We start from the raw sequence: 26,152 nt of genomic DNA on the forward strand, positions 1-26,152 counted from the left end.
TCCTCGTCCAGCACTCAGGGGTTCGAGGCATGGTGGGTCGCTGCTGGCCACCGGAGGGATTAGGTAACATGAGCCTGAGGCACCCGTGGATCCCAGAGCTTCTGCGCCCGCATTTCTCTTATCGCCGATCCCACCCTTCTCGCCATGGCTGCGGGTTGATCTGCGCGACCTCGACTGCATCGCCCGACTCGCCGTCGATGGTGCTTACTGACTGTACTTGGCCCAGAACCCTCAATTACCAAGCAATCCAGCTATTTCTCGACATTCCTGCCCCGGATCGTCCCCGGTCCAAGCTTGGTGACCCACGTCATGGTCCGCGACCATGAACACCCGCCAAGTTATTGATGAGTCCGTCGGGCCGTATTCGCTGTCGGCGGCCTTCAACAATGATAGCAGCTGCTTCTCCGTGGGCTTGAACACCGGATTTTGTGGTAAGCACCATACTGCAGGTGGATTGAGCTGTCGAAGAGCTCAACACACGAGAGCCGAGGCTAAGAAGGAAATCGCCCAGTGTTCAACGCCAACCCTTGTGAGCTCAAGGTTTCTAGAGGTGAGCTTCGTGAATGTCCTATATTACTCGAAGATCATATTTCACTGACGGGGAATGCTGTAATACTAGACTTCAATGCAGGCATCGGTGTCGTCGAGATGCTCGGCCAATCCAATTACCTGGCCATTGTCGGCGGAGGACGAAACCCTAAATTCCCTCAGAACAAAGTACGCTCAAACACCTCCTCAATCCCAAAGGCAGAAAAAACTCACACATCTCTTCCTCAGCTCGTTATCTGGGACGACGCAAAGCAGAAAGCCGCCATCACCCTTGAATTCCGCACCTCCGTCCTCGGCGTCCGCCTCTCCAAGTCCAGAATTGTGATAGCACTTTTGAACAGTATCCATGTATTTGCGTTTTCGACACCCCCACAGAAGCTATCAGTATTCGAGACATCGGATAACCCGCTGGGACTAGCTTGCCTGGGCCAGAAGCTGCTTGCCTTCCCTGGCCGGTCCCCGGGACAGGTGCAGGTCATAGAGCTGGAGACAGGCAACATTAGCATCATACCGGCTCATAGCTCTCCCTTGCGCGCCATGGCCTTGAGCCCCGATGGAGAAGTGCTCGCAACGGCCAGCGAAGCTGTAAGAATCACTTTGGCTTACTATCCACGGCTACTAATATTCCCCAGGGAACATTGATTCGAGTATTTTCTACAGCAAACTGTACGAAGCTGGCAGAGCTGCGCCGGGGCGTTGACCATGCGGTGATATTCTCACTTTCATTCTCTCCATCCAATACCCTACTCGCAGTAACTTCCGACAAGTCCACACTCCATATTTTCGATGTACCCCACCCGCACCACATCGCCCACCGCAGCCAGTCTCCGTCAGCAACGGAGGAGGGAACGAGGCAAAAGTGGGGTATTTTGGGCAGACTTCCTTTGCTCCCGCGCGTCTTTTCCGATGTTTACTCCTTTGCCAGCACGCATTTTGAAATTGGCGAAGAGGCCATGCCTGGGACACCGTATGTGCCGCCCATAGGTGCATCGCTGGGTCGGCCTCCGAAAGGCGTCATCGGTTGGATGGATGATCAGACCCTTTTGGTAATTGGATCTGGCCAGGACGGGCGTTGGGAGAAGTTTGTTCTTCGGGACGGTGACGATGGCAGGCGGTATTGCATGCGAGAGGGCTGGAAACGATATCTCGGGGGCTGAGCACGACCAGTCATTTTATCTCACTGACTATTTGATCAATTTGCCTAACGATGTGCGGCAAAGCTGAGACCAACACGGAAAGCCTCGAGTTCCGCTGGCCTTATGAGATGCGGTCTGACCCGAACCGACCAGAGGCACCGAAATGAGATAGCTAGACCATTTGCTGTAGATATAACATGCATTGGGGTGAATGGAGTTCCAAGGCAAGTACATAGGCGAGCATAATCACGTTATGTTGACTTTCCACCGGCGACGATCGTGTCTGTCGCGATCGCTTCGATGTCTGCGGGACTCCGGCGAGCGAGATCGCTCGGTTGACCGGTTTCTCCTAGGTCGCTCCCCCCGCTCTGTCGACCGATCTCGTAGAGATCGTTCCTTTCCCCGTTCTGCTGAAAGGTCTCTTTTGGACACATCCCCGCGATCCGTAGACCGGCGCCGTGGTTTCCTTTCTTTGTCTGTGGGCCGATCATCCCGGTGTCTGCGCTCTGAAGAACGAGAGCGATGGCGGCGATGGTGCCGACTGGATCGTTCTCTGCTGCTGTCCCGCCGCCTGGACGACCTCTTGCTGATCTGGTATTTTTCAAGTGCAAGTGCAACATCCGCCTTCTTCTCCTCGATAAGGAACTCCTTCATGGGATCTTCGTCGTCGTGGTTTTGGATCAGCTCCTGGAGCTCCTTCTCCTCTTTCAGTATAGGCCGGCGCTCTTCTCTGTCGACATCACTAGTTCTTCTCCTGCGACTGTGTCGATCACCGTCATCTTCCTTTTTGCTCCCGGCAAGAATCACATCGCCCATCAACCTCGCGACATTGTCTCCTTCTTCTTCATCATCACGTCGCTTATATCGAGTATGATCCACCCGGAGCAAGCGCCCTAGGACTGTTGCGCCGCCCAGGTTATCGACTGCAAGGTCTGTGCTGCGCTGGTCTTCATATTTGAGAAAGGCAAAGCCGCGGCTCTTGCCTGTTTCCTTATCGCGAAGGAGGTTGATGTGGACTGGCTCTCCGTACTGCGAGAAAATAGTGACAATATCACCCTCCGAGAGATCTAATGGAAGCCCGCCGATGTAAATATACGCGGTGTCGCGGTAGTCTGCATGCCATGACGCCTCTGGTGGCCTAGACGGGGCGCGAGAGTCAGTTCGGGAGCCATAAAAAAGACGAGGCCTTCATAACGAGCTGCAACTTACACCGCATTTTCGAGCTCACGCTTATTGAGTGCCTGAGTTTGGCGAATGGCGTTCATGGTGGCCGGAAGAGGTGCAGGTTGCGGGTTGAAGAAAGAAAGCTGGGAAGAAAAGGGTCCCCACCCGGAGCATCTGCGGAACCGTAGAATCGCCCATTGTTTACTCAACCCCAAGCCCCCTGCTCCATCCTCCGTGACGTCGTTGGATGCAAGCCTTTCACCCGCGTGAAATTTTGCCTCGACACGTGAAGAAGCTTGTTGTTTGTCGCGGCCCCGGCCAAGCTACAATCCAGTCTCTCCCAGCCCGCTCTCTCCGGATTCCCCTGAGACCGCGCGACCCTTTGACCTCCACCTCCCCTCCGCGACGACTTCCGATCCAGCATTTCGACGCGCCACGCCCCTCGGCACATCTACGCCTTGTTTAGGTGCTTGGAATGGTGCATGCCTTCTGAGGCATGCTTGGTCTAGACCAGACGATGTCGTCCAGTCCGAATCGCGGGTCCAAAGCGGCCGGTATGAACAGTCGGCCTACTAGCAAGGATGGTTCAAAGAAAAATATCTGGTCCTCGCTGCTCGACAGTGCCGCTAATGGAAAGCGCTTGCCTGAAAAGAACCTCTTGATCCTAGGTTCGTGGGCAATTCCTCGCTCTCGTGGATGTTTCTGTCGGCTCTCGTTCGGCTTTACTTATGGCCGCATGATACTGATTTCTGGACCTTAGGGGGGACACCGGAAACTCAGCGGGAGTTCCTGGAGACGCTCTGTGCAGATACCTCGGCGGATTCCAGCTTAGTGAACGAGAAGCGGAAGGGAAAGACACCTCCAATCGCTAATCATTTTGCCCTGGGATACACATATCGAGACGTACTTGATACCGATCAAGAAGGTGCGGAGACTGTGCCATTCTAAACTGTATGTTGCTAGACTAACTTTGACATTATATAGATACGCTGGCGCGCGTGTCCGCTTACCTTCTGTCCGAACCCTCTCCATCATTTGCACCCCTCATCAAACCACTCCTGACCCCTCAGTCGGTGCCCGAAACGCTCGTTGTCATTCTTATGGACTGGTCAGACCCCTGGACCTGGATACGGCGCCTACGAGAGTGGGTGCGCCTTCTCCGGTCCGTACTCGTGTCGCTCGACGATGATACCAAAATTGTGATGGAGGAAACCATGGCGGAATGGCGGGACCGCAAGCGAGGCCTGGATGCCAGTTCTGCTGCAGCAGGCGGGATGTCAAACTCTGGAGGCCCAGTCACAATACCTTTGGGCCCAGGCGAGTGGGATGAAAGCTTGGGGATTCCGATGTGTGTCGTTTGTCAAGGAGTATGCAATCCCCAGTCCAATGCCTATTCTTGTCGCTAATCAATATTTCCAGGCGGACAAGATCGAAAAGCTGGAGAAAGACCATGGTTGGCACGAAGAACAATTCGATTTCATCCTCCAGTTCCTGCGAACAATCCTGCTGAAGCGTACGTCTCACTCATTCTGCCCTTCAATGTTCTGATGGCTCTAACTAAAGACAGATGGCGCTTCCCTCATCTATACTACCCCTTTCCTCGCCAACTCTCTTCAGAGCCTGATCCACTCCTCCCTTGGCATACATTCTCTTTTGAAACGACAATCTTTAAAACATAATGTCATCGACCGGGACAAAATTCTCGTGCCAGCCAACTGGGACTCTTGGGGCAAGATTCGCATCATTCGTGAAGGATTTGACATGGAAGGGGTATCAACTGCGTGGTCAATCGAGATCCAAGATGCCCCCGAACCGCTCGAACTGCCCGCAAATGCCGGCCGGCAGGCCGAGAATGCCGATGATGGTACCAGTGCTGTGACAGTGTTTGAGCAGACCATCTACGACCCCAAGCGCGACACAAGTATTGCTCATCCCGCTACTTCCAATGGAGGCAAGATTGAAGTCGAGACCTCCGATATGCAAGGCTTCCTCACTAAGCAAGTTGAGCTTCTGGAGCAACTCCGGGCCGAGGACGATAAGGAACGTGCCAGTCAGCCTACTCCACAACTGGAGATGTCCCCCATCGATGATCAGGGCAAGGTGAATGAGCACATTGGCCCTGTGCAATTCAACATGGGTGGTATCCAAGTGGACGCGGACGATATGCTGAAGAAGCTTAAAGTAAGCCCCACATCCTGTACTGAACTCGCGCCCGCCCTCTTTGTTGTTAACCTATCCGTATATAGGACCGCGAAGCCAACCGGGCCCACAAGAAAGAAGGCATCCCCACGAATCCAGGTGACGAAAAGGCCCACAATCAAGCCTTGGCAAACTTCTTCGCTGGTCTCGTCAAGAAACCCGCCGGCGGCAGTCCCCGCGGAAGCCCGTCCGCTTGATGTGCCCCTTACTCTTCCCTCCTTGGGCTGTATTTTAGTTCTGTGAGCGTACATATTACAGAAGGCCGAGGTTACATCATCGGTCTTGTTGACGGCCTAATTTCTGATATAGGATGAGGAGTGGGGAGGGCGGTGGTCTATGCACAATTTCCTTTTTCCAATTGTGATTCCTATAGCTCTTCGCGGGGTGTTAGATAATGATACCAATATGAATTGTCCTTCTCATTTTGTCTGTGTACCGGACATATAGTTTCCTTAACCTCAATACACCAGCAAGTGACATAAAGACTAGATATAGGGTCCTGTATAATCACCATGATTGTTATGATCATCGCTGTTCCAGTGATTAAAAGCCAGACATCTGAATTAGAAGTCAACTGATCAAGAGTAGCTTCCGAAAGCCTGCTTCTTCGATCATGGTACAAACTCGAGTTATTTGTACTGCCGGGGGGCGGGGGATAGGAAATGACTATCTCTTTGGGGTTGTGTCCTCTGTACTTGCAAGCCCATGCCAAACCAGCCGTCGCTTACCGAAGTTGGAAAGAACCCTGGTCCGGAGAGTTTCTGGGTGATTTTGCATAATTCTGAAGGGGAATGGTGAACTACCTAGGCGATCCTGATTTTCTCTCGAGAACGGGGGACAGCTAGGCATGCAATGCCATTTCCTAGGTAAGAGCCGATGATATGCCGAACGCAATCACGAAGGGTGAAGAAATTGCTTAAGTAGGTAGCCCTTTAGCATCAGTGCCGAACCGTAGGGGTATGGCTTCAGGACTGGTAAGGGTTCACATAATATATAAATTTCTTTGACCTACACTTTCCTCATTACTCCGGGTCTAGTCAACATCTACAAAGGTGCCGTTGATCAATGTCATTATTACTCGCTTCTGGTGAGATTGGAAAGCCGATGCAGACCTCTATCCACCCTGAAAAGAGTTTGTGTAATCATTACGTCAACTTTAACTGTGGACTTTTCTTATTTCTTATGTCAAAGCAGTCCTTGCAAATTTCAGCACTAAGGCTAACGGCTATCGGCGAGTTTTCTCCTAGAGGCGACATATGCAGACTATATAATTCGGCATTCGACAACAACTCTACAGCGATAGTACGAAGCGGACCCAGTATCGAGGTGGAAACAATTAGATCTAACGAATCCCTCCCTCAGCCCGCCTCTGTTTCGGTCAAACTATCGTATCGCGATGGACATGCGTTAACTTATGATCCCATGTACCATAGATAGGTCTACGGAGGATAGTGTGGCCGCATAGACTTCTTGGGTAGATGTATCTTGCTTTATTGAGGTAGAGATGGAGAATAATTATAGCACAAGTCAACATTACTTTTTAACCCAACATCGGCCTTCAGTCATTACCAGTTCTCCCACACGGCAGCAGGAATAACCTTCCTCATGATCTCCCAGTGCTCCAGCGCTCCACGGTCCTGGAACTTGTGCAGACGTTTTACTTCCTTTTCAACGAGAATGGAACGTCCTTTGTGGGGAATAGTTGCAAAAATGGCCGGATCGAGCTCATGCTTCGGGACAAGGTAATTCTCACGCGACTTGCTGCGTAGGAAATCCGAGGAGACAGGATCACGGAACTGGACAGGGGTGCGAGAACTCTTCTTGCAGAAGAAAACCATATTGGTGAAGTTCGGATTCTCCTCGTCCTGGCCTGCTTGGTGTTCACGGAATATACGGCACGAGGGGAAGACGCGCTGGATGGTGCGAGCGATCAAACCAGTTGGGTAGAGAGTAAGGTCTCCAGCGTAGTTCTGTATAGATAGGTCAGAAATTGGGATTGTTGCCAAGAAGCATACCGTATAGGACTTACGATAGCAATAACCCCATCATCTCTGAGCATGGAGCTGAGGTCCCTCAAAAACTCGAAAGTAAAGAGCTCGGCGGGTTCAGCACCACCAGTGAAGACATCATGAATGATGTAGTCATACTGGGGAGATGAAGACTTCTGCGCACGCTTGACGAACTTGGTTGCGTCCTCGATGGCGGCGACGTGGTTTGAAGGGAGGTTGAAGTATTGGGTTGCAAACTTGTGGACAACAGGATCAATTTCAACAATGGTAGTTTCGATACCATGTTTCATGAGGGCCGCTGGGGTGGTACCGATTCCAAGGCCACTATGATTTGTCAGTCTACTTTTACCAAAAAAAGAATTGTGCTAAGGGTTGAGACTTACATCACCAGCGCTTTGCTGCCAGCATCCACACGCGAGCCACCATTATCAGGTTCAACCAATCGAACAGCCTCGAGCATGGCGAAGACCGCGTATATGGGGTCCTCCACCTCCGGTCGGTAGCCCGGGTTTACCTTGGTCCACTGTCCACCAAGGAGGCTGTGGTCACATCGCAATACCCGAAAGCCATCTTGCTGGTTCTCGAGAACCGAGAGATATCCAGTGTTAGACTCCTGGCGCGCCAGCAGAGTGTAGCCTTCACTCCGCAGGGCAGAGTTCACTCCCCCAATACCGCCAAGATGGACGTCAGACGTCAACGAGAAGAGCAGAGACGGGATAGCGAAGACCAGCAATTTGGACGGGATAACAGCAGAGTAAAGTACTGCAATAAGAAACTGCAGACCTGCACGAGAGAAAACGACGGTGAATCCAATTGCATGAGACAAAATTGCTCGGGCAACGTGCTCGCCAAAGGAATAGACGACATACGAGCCTATTAGGGGGACATGCTCGACAGCCAGGTCACCCTGCGACTCTAGATGCAAGGCGTATTGAATCTGCTTGCCGGCAACAGCGACAGTCAGCATAACAAGCGGGTAGTAGCCAAACAGTTCAGTGATGACTGGGCCGGCTGGATTCCCGAGCTTGGAACTCTGCTGCATGAGGAAGTACTGGAGGGTAGGGGTCCAGAAAGCCAGAACAGGAAGAATAGTGGCAGCGAGGCGACCGATCCGCTTCTGGATCTGATCTTTCAAGAACCAGCCAGCGCCAGCGGAAATGGCCACACCATAGCTGTGGAAAAGATGAGATGGCAGGGAACCGTAGACAGGGGAGAGCACCAGCACCATCACAGGCGAGTAGAGTGCTAGAATAAATAACAAGGCAACTCCAGAGCCGAGACGTTTGACGTCGACCCGCCGAACAAATTCCTCGACAGACATGGTTCCCAAGGTTTCAGGAGTTCTTGGGGTTACTGTCTGAACAAATAGAGATCAGCCCAAAAGGCGTGTCTAATGGGAATATTAGCCACTAATCGCGATCAAGTTTCGAAGTTGAGAGGTCGACAAGAAGCCCCCGAGGCAACTTGCTCAATTGGATTTAGCGAAAGATGGACTTACAGACTCAGCTGGACAGCATATCAAGTTGCTGGAGAGAAAAGAGCTCCGGAGTGGCAGAATCAATGCTTTTGCCGCCCACTTCCGCGTTCCCAACCTCACCTCATCCCCACAACTCTGAAACAACCCCAAGATGCCACATTTCCCCATGAGTACGGAGTTCCAACCGATTCAAGATGCTTCCAGCGATGTGCAGCATCCCCCAGTCAATATCAAGAACCGCCGGAAGCGGTACCTGGACCTTCATCCAGAGTACTTCACGGCGGAAGATCTCGAGCTAGCCGGTCCGCTTGCTTTTTCCTTGCTGCCAACTTAAAACCTGGTCTCCGTGGCTGTTCGACACGGGCCCCAGCGCGGAGAGATCACAGCAGAGAATTGATTTCAAGCTAATCGATTTGGAATTGCCTTTCTAGACCCGTTACTGTACGATCGCCTGATTCGTCGATTCCAGACACCGCAGGAGAGGGAGACCCAAGGGCGCGCAAAGGGGTTCTCGGGTGTCTTGCAGGCCGATCTATTACGCTCTGAGGCGAAGATAGACGCTCTCGCACACCCAGACCCCAACGCCATGCTCAGCTACACACGTGGCCCTAATGGGGAAATTCTTGCCGAGGACCGTGACGATATTCCAGCCAGTAAAGAGGAGGGCGAGAAGGCCTGGCAGTGGGAGATGGGATTGCGATTTATGCGAGGTGATGACCCAGACTTTGACTACAAGACCGTCGACGAAAACGACGATTACGATGATTGGACCGAACAACAAGAAAACTACTTCGAGGATGAGGAGCCTGAATGGGTGGTTGGTGAGGCTCGGGGTGAAGATGCTCAGGCCAAACTTCAGGGCGAGACGGGGGTTCAGGATTTCTAGGAGCTGAAGATGCTGGTAGGACTCCAATCTGCTGGGTCCTGCCGACAGACCCTGACATAATAACCGGGCATTGTGCTTGCCCAACTCCATCCGATCCAACCAACCCCGTCTGTAGGGACGCTACAGGGTCATGCTGATGGTGATCTACCGCATTGCAAAGCCTTTCGGAACGCATCATCGTGTCCTGCGGGGAATCTCCCACAGCCCATCACCATCTCCCCCAGCTCTTCGCTCTCAGGTGGTTGCTCGGCTTCTCATCGTCACGGCAAAATCCTAGTGCGAGATTCGGAGCATGCCGATTAGTTCCTCTCGTAAGACTTTGCTGTGATGACAAGAGAGTAAACCCTCACCTGGTGGTTGCTCGTTCGATATTCCACATCCGAAAACATCCCATAACTAACTACTTGAGTGGATAAACACCGATTTCAAAGTTGAAGATCAGCATCCCACTTTGGTCTTGTGAAAACCTTCACGCGCCATTCCTGATACTTTGTACCTACGTGAAGGATATTGGGAAACATGCCAATACATTCAAATCAAGTCACTCTTCCGTATCTACATATACCAGCGTCAAAGGATCTCGCGAGCCTCTGGTTCAAGCGGTATTTTGTCAAGAACTCCAAGCTTTAGCTATCTGCAGCGACTCCTTTCTTTTCTGCTAAAAGTTTGATTGCGAGCTCCTTGAGTTTGAACTTCTGGATTTTCCCACTTGCAGTCTTTGGAAAAGCATTCGTTGCTTTAAGGAAGAAAACGTACTTGGGAGCTATCATGAAGGTTAGCCAATCCTACATAGGGCGTACATGCATCACCTACCAAGGTGGTTACTGAGCTTTTCACGGACCCATTTCTGGATATCATCGGTCGTAATACACTCAGATCCCTGCTCCCGGGCGACCACAAAAGCAGCGACGACCTCGCCATAACGCCCATCTGGAACTCCGACAACAGAAGCATCAGAGACACCAGAGTGTGCTAAGAGACAATTCTCGATTTCCAATGGATGGATATTCTCGCCGCCACGAATGATCAGGTCTTTAATACGACCAGTGATAGTTACATAGCCGTCCGGAGATATGAATGCTTCATCCCCAGTCTAAGGATATGTGTTAGACCTCTGCTGTAGTGAATGATTGTAATCCGAACTTACGTGCATCCAAGCCTTCCCAGCATCATCTTCGATTATCACTTCGGCTGTCTTCTGCGGATCACCCCAATACTCCTTCATGAGAAGATATCCGCTGACTGCCAACTCACCGCGCGAATTCACAGGAAGGATACGGGTTCTGTCTCCCGGGTCTACGACTTTAGCCCGTACATGTGGCATAAGTCTTCCGACAGTATTAATTCTCTTGTCAATTGGATCATCAGTAGTTGTCATCGCAGAGACAGGGCTGGTCTCAGTCATTCCATAGCATATAGTAAGCTCTGTGAGATTCAGAACCCTATGGAGCTTCTTCATCAGCTCCGCGGGGATACTGCTGCCAGCTGCGATACCCGTTCGCAAATATTGAAAACCATCGCTGGAGATTTCCCCACTTTCCACAAGCTCAAGTTCCTCAAGAAACATGGTTGGAACGCCGTATAGTGCGGTACATTTCTCTTCTTGCACTGCCTTGAGCGCAGCACAAGCATTGAAGGATTCAGATGGGAAGACAATGGTGGAGCCATGAGTTGCAGTTGCCATGTATCCAAGAATCGAACCGAAGCAATGAAACAGTGGTGGTGGGCAACAGACAATATCATTTGCTGTCAGGAGCATGCGGTCCCCAATCTGTGATCCATTGTTCAGAATGGAGCGATGGCTTAGACAAGCTGCCTTTGGCATGGCCGTAGTCCCGGAAGTGAATTGGATGTTAACAATATCATGCGGAGAGAGACTTTGTGGAGGCAATGGGAGACCATCGGCCGATAACTGGGACAATATCGATGAAAACGGCGTTAGACTCTTATACGTAGATGCATCCACTCGGCCAGCAGAGTTATCGACAAGGATAATCCGTTTCAGCGAGGGAACCGATGCTGATTCCAGTCTTGACGAGCAGAGGTCTCCGACCAACTGTTCAAGGAGCGGGACATTGCTGCGGGGGTCCTTGCGAGGAAGGTTGGATTCGGTGCTGATGATCAGATGGCTAGATTCAAGGTGGCCCAGTGCAGCTATTACCTGTGCGGCATTGAAAGAGGGATTGAGCGGGACCTGTAGGCGGCGAAATTCTCAGACGCTGACGCCAACCCCATCGTGTTTAGTGATATAACTTACCAATATAGCTCCGACTTTAAAAAGAGCATAGGTTGCCTGAGATCAATCAGCACGTTTTTCTTGAACTGAAAAACAAAAACCCCACGCACCACCGCATATTCCATCGAGTTCCCTAGCATGACGCCGACACGATCTCCCTTTTTAACCCCGATAGACTGTAACCCACGGGCAAAGGCGTTGCTCCTAACATCGAGTGAGGCATACGATACTCGATCACCTTGATGTTTTGAGACGACACTAGAAAGAAATTAGTACCACAACTTCAATAAAAATTCGTAAAGAACTGACGCGGTTCTATCTCCATGTTCTGCCACGACCTTCGCAAAATGTTCGCCGACGGTTGACTCCAGCAAGGGCGGCTGCACGACAAGATAGTTAGCTGAGGCCCGGTCTTTGTTTCCTATTCTTGAAGAGAGGATTGACTTGCAGTTGATGGCCCTCGAGCATAGCTCTCTGTCAGCAAGCCTCTCAAGGGGACAGTCTGGAAGCGGTTCCTCCCAGCCCGGAGGTAGCTATGGGCGGAAAGGGCCTTGACGATCCCTTCGCAAGGGCGCATGGTGGTATTTCAATCTCGACTTGCGATTACAGAAGCTTCATGTCTCGCGTTGAGGTATTCGATAGAGAATGAAGGTACTGGCCGTTCCTTCCTCAGCCTCAGTGCTCAGTTATGTCGAGGGAACCGAATGTTGTCTCAGTGCGAGGAAGGGGAAGCTTCCCCGCACTGCTCGCGCTTTGCGGGGTCGGGCGGATCCGAGGTTCTGCATAGCTTGTTTGAGAGCCGCCAAACAACTATATGAAAAGCATTCGGACGAAAGAAAGAAAGAAAAAGAAAACAAAACAAAAAAAAGATAAATAAGAATTGATCTTGAGAATAAGAATTAAGAAGGAAATCAAATTATTTGAATAGACGATGCATGTACACATTATTGGTCATTTGTGGCATATGAAACCGACTTGGCATTCAAGTTGCCGAAGTCAACAACAGGCCGTATGACTAACGAGATGAAACTTGGTGCAGTCATTCTCAAAATCGGCTTGATCAACACCCATAATAACTATTTTCTGGACCCATTGCTAAGACCTTATCCCAGATAAATCATTCAGCACGCCGCATTTAATTGAGGGACACCGCAAGATGCACCTTGCATGTATTTTACTGCGCCCCTCAATTAAATGTGACCCGCTAAATGTTTGATCTGCTCTCACGGCCTTGGCGGTTATTATGAGCGTATTGGTCAAGACGATATCGAGAGTGACTATTTCAAGGTATGTATAGAAATCCTTCTACACCTTTTTGGTCTTTGTTCCGACCCGTTTCAGAGCTTAAACTTTCTCGGGGATGGTCTTAGCCTCGCTAGAAAATGTAGTCTTTGTTTCGCGGCTTGGTCCATGCTGTTCCCTGTAGAATCGATGGCATGATCGAGGCAAGCTAGATATGTATAGCTTAGTATGCATTCAAGATGAATAAGATCAAGCGGAATTAAAATAATGATGAACCAATTGATTGATTGAAGAATTTTGGTGAGGCTGTTGTGAGGGTCACCATGGCCCGTGCAAGCGCGCTGCTGCCCGCACGACCGATAAGTCACTCGGCAGTTCCCAAGCTCGAGTTCATGATTAATTAAGAATTACATACAAAAATGTAGGGAATGTGGTCTCACGTGTGTTCTATCTGATAAGGTTGCTAGCGGTAATTTACCGCTCCATTGTTAAGAAAAGATCAGCATCACGAAATACTATTTAGCTCTTACTAGGCACGTTTACTAAAGGGCTGACATAGTAACTATAAGTATATTGAAAGAGCCCCAACATGAAAGGCATATCTTACTTGTTCATCAAAAAAGTATTGGCAAAGTTACATCTTACTACCCAATGTTGGTACGGAGTTGATCAGCTGAGCGAAAATTAGAGTAAACTTGAATTGACCGGTAACAGAGAAAAATGAAAACTCTAGACGAGGATTCAAACCAAGAGTCGAAACTTTGCTTTGGAGACCAATCACTCTGGGATCTAGATTGCATCACATCAGCCTTGACCAGGCCGAGCGGTGGTGGGAGCAGGGCGAATACACTTTGCGCTTCCGCACCGACAATACCTATCACACCAGTACTCTTCGCCGTAATCGACAGTGATCTCCTCAAAGATCGCTATGTCTCGAAGTACGACGACAGCAGTCGTGACCTTGTCACCAACCACCATTGGCACGAAGGCACAGTTTGACTCGCAGTGGTGGTTTATATACCTGGTCCAACTTCCAAGGCAAGCAGACGTGATCGTGCCAATATCTAATACCTTTCGAGCTACACCCTTTTTCCGCACGTTTGTTGCGGCATGGTCTTCATCTGCTCTCCTGTGGAAGCCTATCTGCCACAGCGGATAGACTGAATCGGTACAATCCCCCCCATGGGGAATAACCTCACCCAAGTACTCACCCAAGTTGGCCCCTTTTTTGAAGTTGGCCAGGGCCCGGACGCCGGTTCCTTTGAAAGGGTACTCCACCAACTCAACCAAATCACCAGCCATGGTCTTGATACGACACTGACAGATCTCCTTCGAGCCGCAAACGAAGCACTCAAGCCAGTGAGGGTACTTACACTGGCAGACCTTTGGGCACGTACAGTCCGGACAATCGGCTCTCCCACCCATGGCGTGACATGGACATTTTTTTCTGCATATGCAGTCTATGCAGGGGCCGTCATTTTCTGGGCGAGAGAACGGGTGGCTTTGGTCTCGCCTGACGGCAGGTACCCATTTTGTCGGATCATATAGCTGCGTGTTTATATTGGTCTGTGCATGGCCGTTGTGTATGGGGCGCTTGAGAAGTTCTCCACCCATTTGCGCTAGGTGGTGAGGATGCTCCTTGCCTATGTCAATATCTGGTCCCAGGAACTGCATAAGACCCGGGAGATACCATTGCGTGTAGGAAAGAAGTGGGCCTCGCCAGTCAATGTTCCGGGACTTAACAAAAACCTCGATGCTACGCTGGTTAGCAGTGATCAACTTTCTGAGCGCATCCCAAACCTGAGTCTCTTCCAGGTAATAAGCTTCTCGGAAGGCTTCAGCTTGCGCACACATGGCAAATAATCGCCATCCATGCTCAAAAAGGAAAGAGCGACACCTACGGTAGTTTGGACAAGTTTCTGGTAACTGAAAGACTGACCGATGCCGGTAGCTCATCGCAAGGTCTAAGAGGGTTTGGGCAGCTTCGCAGTGCTCATTGTAAAGTTCTAGGTCGTCACCATATGGTTGGTCAGCGACAATTCGTTGCAGGTGCCATATGGCGTTGAGATCCCAATACATAGCGGCGATAATCTTGAGGGCCGTATCATTCGCTTCTTGTAGGCTTGCTGGAGTTGGATCTGCTTTAGGCTCTCCGGAGCCTCCTATGGTTCCGGGGCCAGTATCTGAGGCAGACTTTCCGGACATGATAACGAGCAAGGAGAGATGTTTTGGGGAGACAAGGTATTGATGGATGGTTTGCAGACAAAAAAGACGACAATGATGATGCTACAAGAATGCGCATTGTACATGATGAGAAGAGGATCTGATGGGAAACCAGCTGATTTATATGCGTGCCAGAGAGAACAGAACAAGGCCATGTTCCAATTATCCCAGTGGGCTTTGTTTCTCGATTTTTTTAATAGATCGTTCTTCATTTGTACCGATAAAGCAGCTATGATCCGAGCAATGAGATAAGAATAAATTACTCCACCGAAGACAATGCCAATATGTTTCAGAATAATTTGGCATTCAGCGAGTCAAAGAATGGGTTTCCAAGCATGGCGAAAGAATCAATTGCCGGTATATGTAGTGGATCAAGGACAACGGTAGAGTAGAGAGCACAGATAGGCCAGAATAGACGACTCAATAAACCAAAAAAATTACAGTGCTATATCTGTAATGTTTTTCAGGTTGGACATTGCCTAGTGAAAAACAGTTCTAGGAGGTTGCTGATGCAGACAAGCTGGGCCGAGTGTGTTGTGCCGCTAGAAAGCGGGAAGCGGAAAGCGGAACGGCGCTTGGCGTCATGTGGTGGGGAAGAGCTTCCGCTGCGACCATCCTCCACCTTTCGTGGTCTCTCGCCTCCTTGTCATGTTTGACCGTTGATCAAGCCCCTTGAACTTGGTTCCTTTGGCCCGGAAGCCTTCGCGCCGCAATCATGGCCTCCGAACCGTCCGAGGACGCCATCGCGAACTTCGTCAGCTTCACCAGCACCACGCGCAAGCAAGCTATTAGCTTCCTCAAGGTCGATACTGCACTCTCATAGCACTTTCGGTTCAAAACTAATATTTCCACGGGATAGGCCAACAATTTAGACTCGCAAAAGGCAATAAATGCCTATTTTGAGGACCCGTCGGGACCCCAGACCGAGGTGAATTGAGCACACGCGCCCGGGTTGGATTCTGGAATCGGAAGCTGACCAGACCTTACGGACTAGACGACCGGCTTCTACAATGAGAGCAATGTATCTTGTATGGCTTTCCTATCTAATTTCATTCATTTCGGTGGCTGATGTACCCCGCTCCAGCCTTCGGATATGGCCAACAAGACGCGGCACCCCGAATGCCCGCAACGGCCCCTCCCTCTCGCCCTCCATCCCGAGTGAACATGCATGAACAGGGCCAAGCTGCTGGATTCGATGATACTTCTGCAACGGCTCCACAGGGTTCTGCAGGTGAGGGACCAACCGGTGCAAAAATCATCAGCGGGAACGTGCTGATTTGTGGTGAGACACAGGCCCAGCGCCTTCCGGACAGGGAATGAGTCTGGCTGAGCGCGAAGAACAAGAACTGCAACAGGCTGTCGCGATGTCCTTGAACCAAGGGATGGGACAGCAGGAGTCTGGGGTGACAACAGCTGGCAATCAAGAACCTCACTTCGGAAAAGCGACGCGCGATCACTACGATGAAGGAGCTTGGGCTATGACTCTGTTCAATGCCACGTCCCAGGAAGTGGTCATTAGCCCCGACCCTGAAGACCGCAGGAGAGTTGATGGCGAGCCTGCATTCATCCGCCCTACAAACGATAACCTGTACCTCGGTGGATTCCTCACCATCCTCCACGAGATTCCTCTGGCGCGTGAAGCTCTCTTGTTGCGGAATAGAATGCTATATGACTATGGACAGGAGCCGCAATGGTGGAATGGGCAGCCAATCAGTCTCCCCAAGATTGTGACAGTCCATGACCAACAGAATGGGGATAACGACTGGGACGATGTCCTTTATGAGACACAACGACTCATGGCGTTCTTGGACTCTACACAACGTGCCTTTGGCAGCAGCGACGCGCTTGCAAAGTTGAAGGATATTACTTCATTTTCCTCCGACTCGGAAGAAGTCGTCACGAGGTTTTTAGAGACGTGGCAGGCTGCGGCTGTCCGGGCAGACCCAGACAACCCCCTAACAACAGCTTTCATGTCCCACGCCTACAAGCGATCGCCTTTTGACGAAGGCGACGATCCCATTTCTAAAGAACTCTTCATCTTCGAGCCTGTCGTTGAACAGGAACACGGACAAACTCTTTATGATCTCTTAGACACAGCGATTTGGAGTGATAGGCCTGGCGAAGAACTGGATGATGTCTGGCTCGAGCATGTCGGAGAGGTGGTCATCATGAAGCTTGATTCCTATAACAACGGAAAATCCGTGAATGTCAAGGCCCCCTCCGTCTTCTACCCGGATCGCTACCTGAGCAGCTGCCGAGAGCTCGCGCGCGAGCTGCGGACCAAGAGGCTCCGAGTCCAGGAAGAGATTCAAGAACTGGACACGCTCATGAACCGTTATACCACCCCCGGAACGCAACTGGCAACATGACAATTAAGGACCTTCTTGAAAAAGCCGCTGCCGCAACAACAGTGGCCCTGTCGAAGAAACCGGTCGAGGGAGCTGACTCACCGAACTCTGAAATGGCAACCAATAAGGCCGATGGAATTGCGAAGGAGCTGATGGCGGTTTCCGCCCGGATCGAAGCCAAACTAAAAGGTATGTTCGCATCGTTGGAAGTGACCTCCAAATACACCTGCTAATCGCTGGGCAACAGAGCTGGACACCCGAAAGCAAAGCGCCATGGAAACATTGCGCAGCTACAGCAAGACGCTCACCGAGCCTCCTGCGGCTCCCGGTGAGCCTCCTCTGCATAGGTACACCTTGCGAGGCGTTTGCACCGAGCCGCACATCACTTATGTTCTGAAACGGGGCGAATATGACGACAACTCCGACGATCTAATGGACATCGATGGCGAGCGGGGTAACGGTGATCAATGGTGGAGAATCAGCTATTCCACAGAAGATGGAAAGACCCGCCAGGCTGCAAAGAGAGAAGCAGACGGCGACTCTGCAGCTACTCAAAACGGCGATGTCATTGGCTACACAGCCCGCAAGGTGCGCGAGATCGAAGTTCTTCGAGCTGCGCGCGAAGAGTGGAGATCGGTGTTACTTGTTTACGCCAGCGACGCCGCCGTAAATGCGAAAGTGGACCCTGCCCCTACTCAACTTCAGGTATGATCACTCATTTCCCGGAGTGCTAGCGAGTCGGGAAGCTTATACAGGACCAGGGTTTTGTGAACAAGGACAACGAGGCCTTCGCGGCCGAGTGCGAACAAAGCGCAGCACACGCAGGAGAAGGGAACGGCCAAGTTTCAGTCCAGCAAAATAATGCCAACAAGCAGCAGCCGGCGCTACCGCGACCCGCCCAGCAGGTAAACGTCTTTGACTACCAGGTCTCGGATTTTGATAATGACAGTGCCTGCGAACAGGAAATGCAAGAGCGGAAAGGGACAACTCTTCTAGGCACGAGCAATGCGGCCAATGGCGCAGCGATCTCTAATGCCCTGGATGATGATACGGAGTGGAATACCATGGAAGACACGGAGATGGCAGACCACGTAGAGCATTCGCGTGCATCTTGAGGCCTGGGGCTTGTATGAGTGATGAATGAATGACATGTAGACCTCGATAGCACGCGAAACACAAGACCGCAGTGTCCAAGCTAAAGAGCAATGAAATATCAATTGACCAGATCCCCGGAATGCTTCTTTGTCGGTACTCCGCCTCATCCTCGTCTTGATGAGGAGCAGTCTCCACATTTGTCGTGTTTGCAGCCCCCAAGCTATCGCCTCCAGCCAACAACCACAGCAGACCGATCCTTTCCCACATTTCTGGACTCTCTTTCGTGCCGCATACAATGTCTCTCGAAAGCGAAGCAGTCGCCGGTACGACCCTCGAGCTCCTCGAGGCGCGTCTGCGCCGCCTCTCCTACCTCCTGACCGGCGGCACGGACTGGACGGGAGCCCCATCAACGCCTGAGAAACCGGCATCCCTCGACGAAACAGTATCACGTCGCCTCGCCCGTCTGGAACGGGAGATGGAAAAGCTGAGCAGGGCAGTCCCCGCTGTGCGGGATGTGATCCAACTGCGTACGTGATATTGTGGACTATTGTTTACTGGGTTACCACCTCTGCCTACTCGGCTTCCCATCATCTCCAGAAGCCCTCAACGAAGGATATCTCCAACTTGCTCGCAACCCCAATGCTAACCCTCTTCTTTCCCTTCCCCCAGATGACCGCTTTCCAGACCTCTTCCACCCGCCCACGCCGCACGATATTCCCGAAGGCCTCACGCCCCGCACCCTCGCCTCCATCGTCCTCTCCTACGCAACCGCCTTCCCCGAAACCGCCTCGCGCCTCACATCCCTCAACGACCTGCCTGTTCCCGACGCGACGTCCTCCGCATCTCTGATCGCGCTGCAGCCACAGCTGGACCGGCTCGCGCAGACGCAGGCCGAGCAGGCGGCGGCTGTGTCGGAGCTGCGAGTGCGCACGGCGCGCGTGCTTCAGCGGTGGTATGAGGTTGGACTTGTCGGGAGTGGGGAGTGTTGGGCTGAGTGGGAGGGGCGATTGGAGGGGGTGGAGAGGGAGGTTCGGAGGAGGGAGGTTATTCGGGAGAGGATGGAGAATGAGATTTGATCTGGAAGCTTGAGGGGGAATGGTAGTGGCAGAGAGTCGATTGGTCTTTGTTGGCTTTATGATATCCTCGGGTTTATTTTATCGGCGTTTGGTGCTGGGTTTTGCGGACAGGGTTGTTTGAGTACAGTGGACAGTATGGATCCAATGGAGAAAAGAATCATGGAGCGAACTGTCAATACGACTACCAGATACCAGATCACCTCAATCGCGTGTTCACGCAGCACATGGATCAGCGAGGTATCCTACCGCTACCAGGATATTCTGACACCGTCAGGCGCCCGCGGTCACAGATCCAGGTCCCGCATCTCCTATCGTCATGCGAGCTGAGAGGATCTGTGGCTGATCGTGCGATCCAAGACTAAGAACCCATGGCCGTCGGCGCGAGACACCGACCTCCTAGCCCCATTCCTCACCCCTCTCGAGGCCAGCCGGAATACGACGACAACATGTATCTACCCCAGATCTCTTGCCTCACAAATCATGAACCTTCAGCCAGGAGCCATCGCCTTAGGGGATGGCTTTGGGCGGGGCCGATAGGGGCGGCAGGAGGGAGCTGGGTTCTGAAAAGATTATGCCAAGGCGGACCTATGGATTGGTGATGTCTCATAGTGTTCGTTAAGTCTATTAGTACGGAGGATATCGTGTGCTGTTGCAGGCATCCTCTGGGAATTTGTCGCGGGCGTGCCGATCGAAAGATCGACCCAGGCAAGCCGATTACCGTTCGCGTTGCGGGGGCGATATGGGATACATGCAGGGACACAGGCTCGGGGGATGAGCAGTCTGAACGGTCGGAACAGCAAATCGATAAAAGTAGCACGGGGAAGAGACTGCCGGGTGGGGTGTGGAGAGAGAACGTGAGTGGGTGACTGTGGGTAATGATTGATTGATAGGTGGGCATGGTGATGTCCAGATTTTTTTTTAAGCGTTGGTCAATACACGCCATTCCCGCCCCTCTGGATATCGTACATAACCTTCTCCTCTATGGACCTACGGGACACCATCCACGGTTCCAACAGGTACCCAAGTCTTGTCCGCTGCTGGGCGGGCCCGCGTCCGCGTCCGCGTCAACAAAGCGGAGCCTCGGGCGGTTACTAAGAGATATGGCCCCGATGTTGATCGGTCAGGGGAATTTCGGAGTCAGGTAGAGACCCCACGAATATACGCCTATACATACTTATGAATGAGAATACTACGGAGCTGCTGAAGTCGGAAATGAAGCAACCAGACTCCCACGTACCTATCAGACGGACAGAGAGTGGAGCGCACCGCCAGCTCATTTCCCAGATTCCACTATGGTCTCGATTCCAGGGGTGTCTGTGTGATTTGGGGCCGACTCCACTTTTCATCCTGCAAGTCCAGCGGCCCTGACTGGTTGTGGACTGGTTGTGGCCTGTGGTCGTACCTTTCTCAGGCGTGCCTGGCCCTCCTTTTCCCGTGCCTTTCCTGCCATCCTTCACAGCCTCAGTCCTTCCCTTCCTTCCGCTTATTCCACCCCATTCACTCGTTTCGGCCTTTCCCTACCTTCCTTTCTTCAGCCTGGTGCTGTGTGTCTTCCTCTCTCTTCCTCTCTCTTCCTCTCTCTCTACCAGCAAGGGGCCCTTCTTGGTGTCTCATCCTCACTCCCAACTACTATTTCTCCGCGGTCTTCGGAACCCACGTCTGTCTCAAAAAGGTACGAAACCATCGCCTGTTGTTTTGGTTTTCTTAGCGCTCCATGGGTCTTCTGGAAGTCCACATCCTCCACACAATATCGCGTCCATCTTCATTCACAATTCACAATTCTCGATTCTCGAATTCGCCTTGTCGCTGTGTTGGACCCCACACGAGCGTCCCGACCGTCTGACAGCCTTGGACTGGACTCTGACAAGGCGCCTTCTAGTCTTCCCGAGCAACCACAACAGAACCACACCGGTACACGGTCGACTCGGATATCCTCCCGGCCTGGACGACAGACATCCTATATACCGCTATACGTCCACATCGCCCTCGATTCGTCGTGTTCCTTGTGGGAATATCCCCTTTCAGCGCCATCGAGTCCCTCATCGATTCCGCATCCCTTCCTTGCCTATCGACTCATCGCGACAGTGCTCCTAGCCCCATCAATTGATCAAACCCGCGTTCGAATCGACTCTCACAATGGCCAATTTCCGCCCGAGCAACATTCTCGGCGACCCGTTCGCGCTCGCGACTCTGTCCATCTCCATCCTCGCATGGCTGATCGCTTTTATCTCCTCCATCATTGCGGACCTCCAGACGGACTATCCTAACTACTCCTGGTGGGCGGCCTGCTACATGTTCTGCCTGATCGTCGGCTTGATTGTGACTTTCGGTACCGACACCTGCAATGTGTATGGCGTCGCGGTATGGATTCAGCCCTGCGCACGAACTGGATTGGAATCCGCCATACTGATTGATCTATTAGATTGTGGGATACCTTGCCTGTGGCCTGGTTTTGACTTCGCTCAGCGCAAACAATACGGTCTACGGTAACCAGGGAGCCATGCAGGCTGCAGGTGCTGGCTTCATACTGCTCTCGATGGTGATTGTGAGTGCCCCTACTCCTTGATCACGACCGCATCTGCTAATTCCTTGGCAGATTGTTTGGATCTTCTACTTCGGCTCGACCCCCCAGGCCTCGCACCGCGGATTCATCGACTCGTTTGCCCTGAACAAGGAGCAACCCGGCTCTTACCGTGGCAGCCGCCCCATGTCCAGCGCATTCGGTGCCCGCCCGGAGACCATGGCCACCAGCACCACCCCCCAGATGTACACCTCCGCCCAACTGAACGGCTTCGAAACGTCGTCCCCCGTGTCTGGCTACCCTGGCGGTGCTCCTGGCGCCGAGCGTAACTCGTCCCAGCCCCGCTTCGGAGGCGCCAGCCCGGCCCCCGCCCCCCGGGCGCCGCTCCTCAGGAAGGCACCGAGGTGCCCCCGCCGACCGAGTACCCCTACCGGGCGAAGGCCATCTACTCGTACGACGCGAACCCCGAAGATGCCAACGAAATCAGCTTCAGCAAGCACGAGATCCTCGAAGTATCCGATGTAAGCGGCCGATGGTGGCAGGCTCGGAAATCGAGCGGAGAGACCGGCATCGCACCCTCCAACTACCTGATCCTGTTGTGATCGCTGTATTGTGTGATGCCTTGTTTCGTTTTGCTTTCGATATCCTAGCTCTGTCATTTTTTTTTTCTGTCGTGTCGCAAAATCTGTACCCCCTCTTTGATACCCTTCGGATCTCCTCTCGACGTGTGTGTATTTTTTGGTTCCTCTAACGTGATGTCTTGATGGCCTCCCTTTCCTATCTCCTTACTTTCTATGCCAATTTGCCCTCCTTCTTTTCTGCCTCTCTTTGCTTCCTCTCTTTTTCTCTCTCGCTTTACTCTCTTGGCACGTATCATCTACTGCCGGATTTGGCTATTTTTGGGCGGGGTGGTTCTCCCGCACTTGCTTTGTCCTGTCTCTCTGCGCGTCATGGTTCAGGTGCTTTGGTTTCTTTCCTTCCCCCCCCCTTTCCCCCCTCCCTCTTTGTCAGTTATGCGTGGAAAACCGGGCCTACACCGTGTTGGTGCACCCTGGAACCGGCTGTCAATCTCTTGCCTTTCTAGCATGCAAAGTCGCAAGTGGTAGAATCTGCAAAGTACCCTACCATCTAGGTGGAGGACAGTTCACCTAATGTTGTACAAGAGCTTATGGATGCTGGCCTAAATGCAATCTGATACTGCCGTTCACGATTCCTCCCAATTGTACGTACAATGAGTATGCCCGGACATCAATGTTGGGTCTAGGCGGGCGAGGTCTATTGACCGCGTAGGCGTAGGGTCCTATACTAAATATAGTCTTGGAGCCCGAGAGACATAAATAGCGCCTCGCAATCATCGATGAGATTATCCATTGTGATCCCGCAGCAAGGATCTCGAGCTAGAGCATCGACGCTTCCCCATCATTTCTCCGCTTCATATTCGACGTAGCGAACCCGGCCTTCCAAAGCCCGAGGGCCACGGTCCTCGCCACGTGGTCGACGGCAGGTGGCAGCGTCCACGAACAATGCCCTTCTCTGCAGCAACACATCTCAATTCTCCGACCTTCCATCACCGCCCATAGCCATGCATCTGCCTCGCAGAACTCAAGCATTACATCTTCACTAAGTATCATATCAACTTACAGCGTCTTCACCACTAGCCCACGCCTCCCACTACACCTATCCGGGGGACGGTCGCAAGCCAGCCAATCTCCCCCACCCCACCCCCAGCCTAGGCCCACCCATCCACGTAGAGCCAAACACCATTGGCGTAAAATGCACCGAGCAGGGAAACCAAATCCCCGACAGGCCCGAACCGGCTGTCCCTTCCAGGCCTGCAGCGCATACAGCTCACATAGTCCCAAGTCCACGAGTGGTTTACTCCCCGGCTGTGCAGCAGATAGCCCGTTCCCCCCCCGTTGCCCCAGCCTTAGCCTTAGCCCCTCTCCAGATAGCAACCTATCTCGTGTTAGTCGGCTTCTTCACGCAGCCGGGGAAAGCCTGGATGGGTTCGAGTGGGATCGCGATCGCCGTGATTTCATTAGCCCTTGTGCGGTGAGTGCTGCGTTAGTGAGGTGGCTCGGCGCGCTGGGGCGCTCTCTGCTTGGTCAGTTCGGGGTTTGGCTGGGATTTCTTGGTTCGGGGATGGTCATTGGGGATGCTTGCTTGGTCTGTAGGTGCGAAGGGTGCTTGCGAGTCCGGGCAGTGGCTGACCTATCTGGTATCTGGTGGCGCTTGGGTCTCGTGCATCACCGCTAGATTGGATTTGATTTTCTGTCTTCTGCTGTTCTCTTTTTTCTCTCGCAAGTTTTTGTTTGAGTACGTCTTCTGTTCTTCTGAGAAGTGGTTTGACTGGAATCACCGTAAGAGCTCGTGCTGCTGCCGGACTCGGACTGCTGTATTATTGGCATTGTTCTTGCGTGTTCGAGCTTCCAGCGTCACTAGTGTAGACGGGAGGGGACTGTTGGTGTATCGCCCTGGGTAGTTGTATAGGACTTGCTGCACTGGATTGCTGCTGCTGTGGGAATCAGTATCTCCTGACCAGCCCGAACATCGTCCGGAGCTGTCTGTTGCGGCACTCAGCGGTCATACTCTCGCCATCTCGTCGATGATATCGCGACAATCACCATGTCCGATGGAAACGTTACGGTAGCGGCCAATGTGCTCGGTACTATTGGCACGGTGCTGTGGTGCATTCAGTTGATTCCTCAGATCTGGTATAATTATCGACGGAAGAAGACAGATGGGTTCCCAGCAGCTATGATGTTTTTATGGGCGAGCTGTATGTCTGTCGGACAATTGGTATCACCCACGAGTCAATTGTGCTGATCTTACGCAGGTTCCGTTCCTATGGGTGCTTATCTGATTTTGCAGGTCAGTGCATGTCCGACGGAGTGGAATTGCATCAAGATTCCTGGGTTTGAAGGAGGTGTCCTCGCCGCTGCTGACTATGGCGCAGCAAGTGAATATTCCACTGCAAATCCAACCGCAGATGTTCGGGTTTTTCTCTCTGGTCGGTTGGGGCCAGATTCTATATTATCATCAGTAAGTGGTTTCGATCAAGTCGCTTCCCAGAGTCTGGTTCTGGTTCTGATGGTTGGCTGCAACAGTAACTATACTCGCATGAAGGCAACTTTGATTTGCTCGGGCATGGTCGTGCTGTTCGGTGGCTTAGAAGCTCTTCTCATTTTAACGTTGCGGGTAATTGACACATTTGATGTTGTTACTTCATGCGCCTGCTGATACCCTCTGAGCAGATTCCGTACCGTAAAGGTGTGACCTGGCCGGATCTCGTGGTCGGGATCGTTGGGGCCCTCCTTATTTGTGCGGGTCTACTGCCGCCATATTTTGAGTTGTGGAAGAGGGATGGCCGTGTAATCGGATTCAGTAAGTTGGCACCCACGTATGGGCTACCCTGCTTGGGCTGACACGCACCAGACTGGTATTTTCTGGCCATTGACACATTGGGCGGGCTATTTTCGCTTTTCGCACTAGGTAAGGGGCTTGTGAATTTTCACGTTCAGGAAGAGAGGTGGACGCGGCTGACAGGTGCCCAGCTGCGCAGGGTTCATTTGATATTCTTGGTGGCATTATGTATATTTTGGTGTGAGTTGCGACCTTCATCCGTAGAGTTGTGAGTCGCAATGCTAACTTATCCACTTATAGAATTGTCCTTGAGTCAGGCATCTATATCAGCCATATCATCTGGCGTATTCGTTATCGCAAACTCCGCAAGGAGGCCAAGGCAACTGGGAGGAGCATTGATGACCTGCTTCGCCTCAAGAGGAATGATACACAGGCAGCAACGGACCTCGAAGCAGGCGTTGTTGAACGTGGCAATGACATGGAGAAACAAGAACATGAAATTGGTGACGTTGCAACTGGAATTACAGCATAAAATACCCAGTATAGTATAGTGGGGGAGTAGGCGAGGAGAGAACGTGGAAAATATGTTTGACACGCGCTGAGCTCATTGCCTGGTGGCCAAGGCATA

At 52.0% G+C, this 26,152-nt stretch overlaps 10 protein-coding genes across 10 annotated transcripts; 7 read left to right on the forward strand and 3 right to left on the reverse strand.

Annotated features, from left to right (window-relative positions):
* Nucleotides 1–322: 322 nt before the first annotated feature.
* On the forward strand, nucleotides 323–1,706 carry N7482_002561 (phosphatidylinositol-3,5-bisphosphate binding protein HSV2; the record flags this gene model as incomplete). The annotated part of the gene is made up of 3 exons (XM_056684686.1): nucleotides 323–431; nucleotides 512–1,134; nucleotides 1,182–1,706. The coding sequence occupies 3 exons, from the start codon at nucleotides 323–325 to the stop codon at nucleotides 1,704–1,706; spliced, it is 1,257 nt and encodes a 418-aa protein (XP_056548292.1).
* Nucleotides 1,707–1,931: 225 nt separating this feature from the next.
* On the reverse strand, nucleotides 1,932–2,950 carry N7482_002562 (IST3 family RNA-binding protein; the record flags this gene model as incomplete). Its single annotated transcript, XM_056684687.1, has 2 exons — nucleotides 1,932–2,823; nucleotides 2,895–2,950. 2 exons carry the CDS (start codon nucleotides 2,948–2,950, stop codon nucleotides 1,932–1,934), a joined length of 948 nt encoding a protein of 315 aa, XP_056548293.1.
* A 416-nt stretch (nucleotides 2,951–3,366) lies between these two features.
* N7482_002563 (dynein family protein) lies at nucleotides 3,367–5,245 on the forward strand (the record flags this gene model as incomplete). Its single annotated transcript, XM_056684688.1, has 6 exons — nucleotides 3,367–3,517; nucleotides 3,610–3,774; nucleotides 3,834–4,216; nucleotides 4,269–4,362; nucleotides 4,417–5,030; nucleotides 5,096–5,245. 6 exons carry the CDS (start codon nucleotides 3,367–3,369, stop codon nucleotides 5,243–5,245), a joined length of 1,557 nt encoding a protein of 518 aa, XP_056548294.1.
* A 1,368-nt stretch (nucleotides 5,246–6,613) lies between these two features.
* Nucleotides 6,614–8,378, reverse strand: N7482_002564 (spermidine synthase; the record flags this gene model as incomplete). Its single annotated transcript, XM_056684689.1, has 3 exons — nucleotides 6,614–7,018; nucleotides 7,078–7,381; nucleotides 7,441–8,378. 3 exons carry the CDS (start codon nucleotides 8,376–8,378, stop codon nucleotides 6,614–6,616), a joined length of 1,647 nt encoding a protein of 548 aa, XP_056548295.1.
* Nucleotides 8,379–8,685: 307 nt separating this feature from the next.
* N7482_002565 (uncharacterized protein) lies at nucleotides 8,686–9,420 on the forward strand (the record flags this gene model as incomplete). The annotated part of the gene is made up of 2 exons (XM_056684690.1): nucleotides 8,686–8,836; nucleotides 8,966–9,420. 2 exons carry the CDS (start codon nucleotides 8,686–8,688, stop codon nucleotides 9,418–9,420), a joined length of 606 nt encoding a protein of 201 aa, XP_056548296.1.
* A 626-nt stretch (nucleotides 9,421–10,046) lies between these two features.
* N7482_002566 (uncharacterized protein) lies at nucleotides 10,047–15,103 on the reverse strand (the record flags this gene model as incomplete). Its single annotated transcript, XM_056684691.1, has 7 exons — nucleotides 10,047–10,175; nucleotides 10,262–10,513; nucleotides 10,568–11,614; nucleotides 11,678–11,713; nucleotides 11,767–11,914; nucleotides 11,966–12,130; nucleotides 13,773–15,103. The coding sequence occupies 7 exons, from the start codon at nucleotides 15,101–15,103 to the stop codon at nucleotides 10,047–10,049; spliced, it is 3,108 nt and encodes a 1,035-aa protein (XP_056548297.1).
* Nucleotides 15,104–15,836: 733 nt separating this feature from the next.
* N7482_002567 (ubiquitin-associated-like domain-containing protein) lies at nucleotides 15,837–18,584 on the forward strand (the record flags this gene model as incomplete). Its single annotated transcript, XM_056684692.1, has 8 exons — nucleotides 15,837–15,923; nucleotides 15,981–16,049; nucleotides 16,116–16,149; nucleotides 16,206–16,352; nucleotides 16,415–17,455; nucleotides 17,515–17,658; nucleotides 17,717–18,174; nucleotides 18,225–18,584. The coding sequence occupies 8 exons, from the start codon at nucleotides 15,837–15,839 to the stop codon at nucleotides 18,582–18,584; spliced, it is 2,340 nt and encodes a 779-aa protein (XP_056548298.1).
* Nucleotides 18,585–18,859: 275 nt separating this feature from the next.
* N7482_002568 (putative nuclear distribution protein RO10) lies at nucleotides 18,860–19,640 on the forward strand (the record flags this gene model as incomplete). Its single annotated transcript, XM_056684693.1, has 2 exons — nucleotides 18,860–19,091; nucleotides 19,234–19,640. 2 exons carry the CDS (start codon nucleotides 18,860–18,862, stop codon nucleotides 19,638–19,640), a joined length of 639 nt encoding a protein of 212 aa, XP_056548299.1.
* A 2,136-nt stretch (nucleotides 19,641–21,776) lies between these two features.
* Nucleotides 21,777–22,763, forward strand: sho1 (osmosensor SHO1; the record flags this gene model as incomplete). Its single annotated transcript, XM_056684694.1, has 4 exons — nucleotides 21,777–22,001; nucleotides 22,063–22,185; nucleotides 22,237–22,493; nucleotides 22,514–22,763. 4 exons carry the CDS (start codon nucleotides 21,777–21,779, stop codon nucleotides 22,761–22,763), a joined length of 855 nt encoding a protein of 284 aa, XP_056548300.1.
* A 1,978-nt stretch (nucleotides 22,764–24,741) lies between these two features.
* On the forward strand, nucleotides 24,742–26,056 carry N7482_002570 (PQ-loop repeat-containing protein; the record flags this gene model as incomplete). The annotated part of the gene is made up of 6 exons (XM_056684695.1): nucleotides 24,742–24,940; nucleotides 24,998–25,359; nucleotides 25,416–25,545; nucleotides 25,597–25,653; nucleotides 25,716–25,764; nucleotides 25,825–26,056. Coding segments are annotated over 6 exons (1,029 nt in total), but the record flags the coding sequence as incomplete, so codon positions are not given.
* Between the last annotated feature and the right edge of the window lie 96 nt (nucleotides 26,057–26,152).

The sequence above is a fragment of the Penicillium canariense genome (genome assembly GCF_028826845.1).
Source record: "Penicillium canariense strain IBT 26290 chromosome Unknown utg000001l_segment0_segment0, whole genome shotgun sequence".
NCBI classification, from domain to species: Eukaryota; Fungi; Ascomycota; class Eurotiomycetes; order Eurotiales; family Aspergillaceae; genus Penicillium; species Penicillium canariense.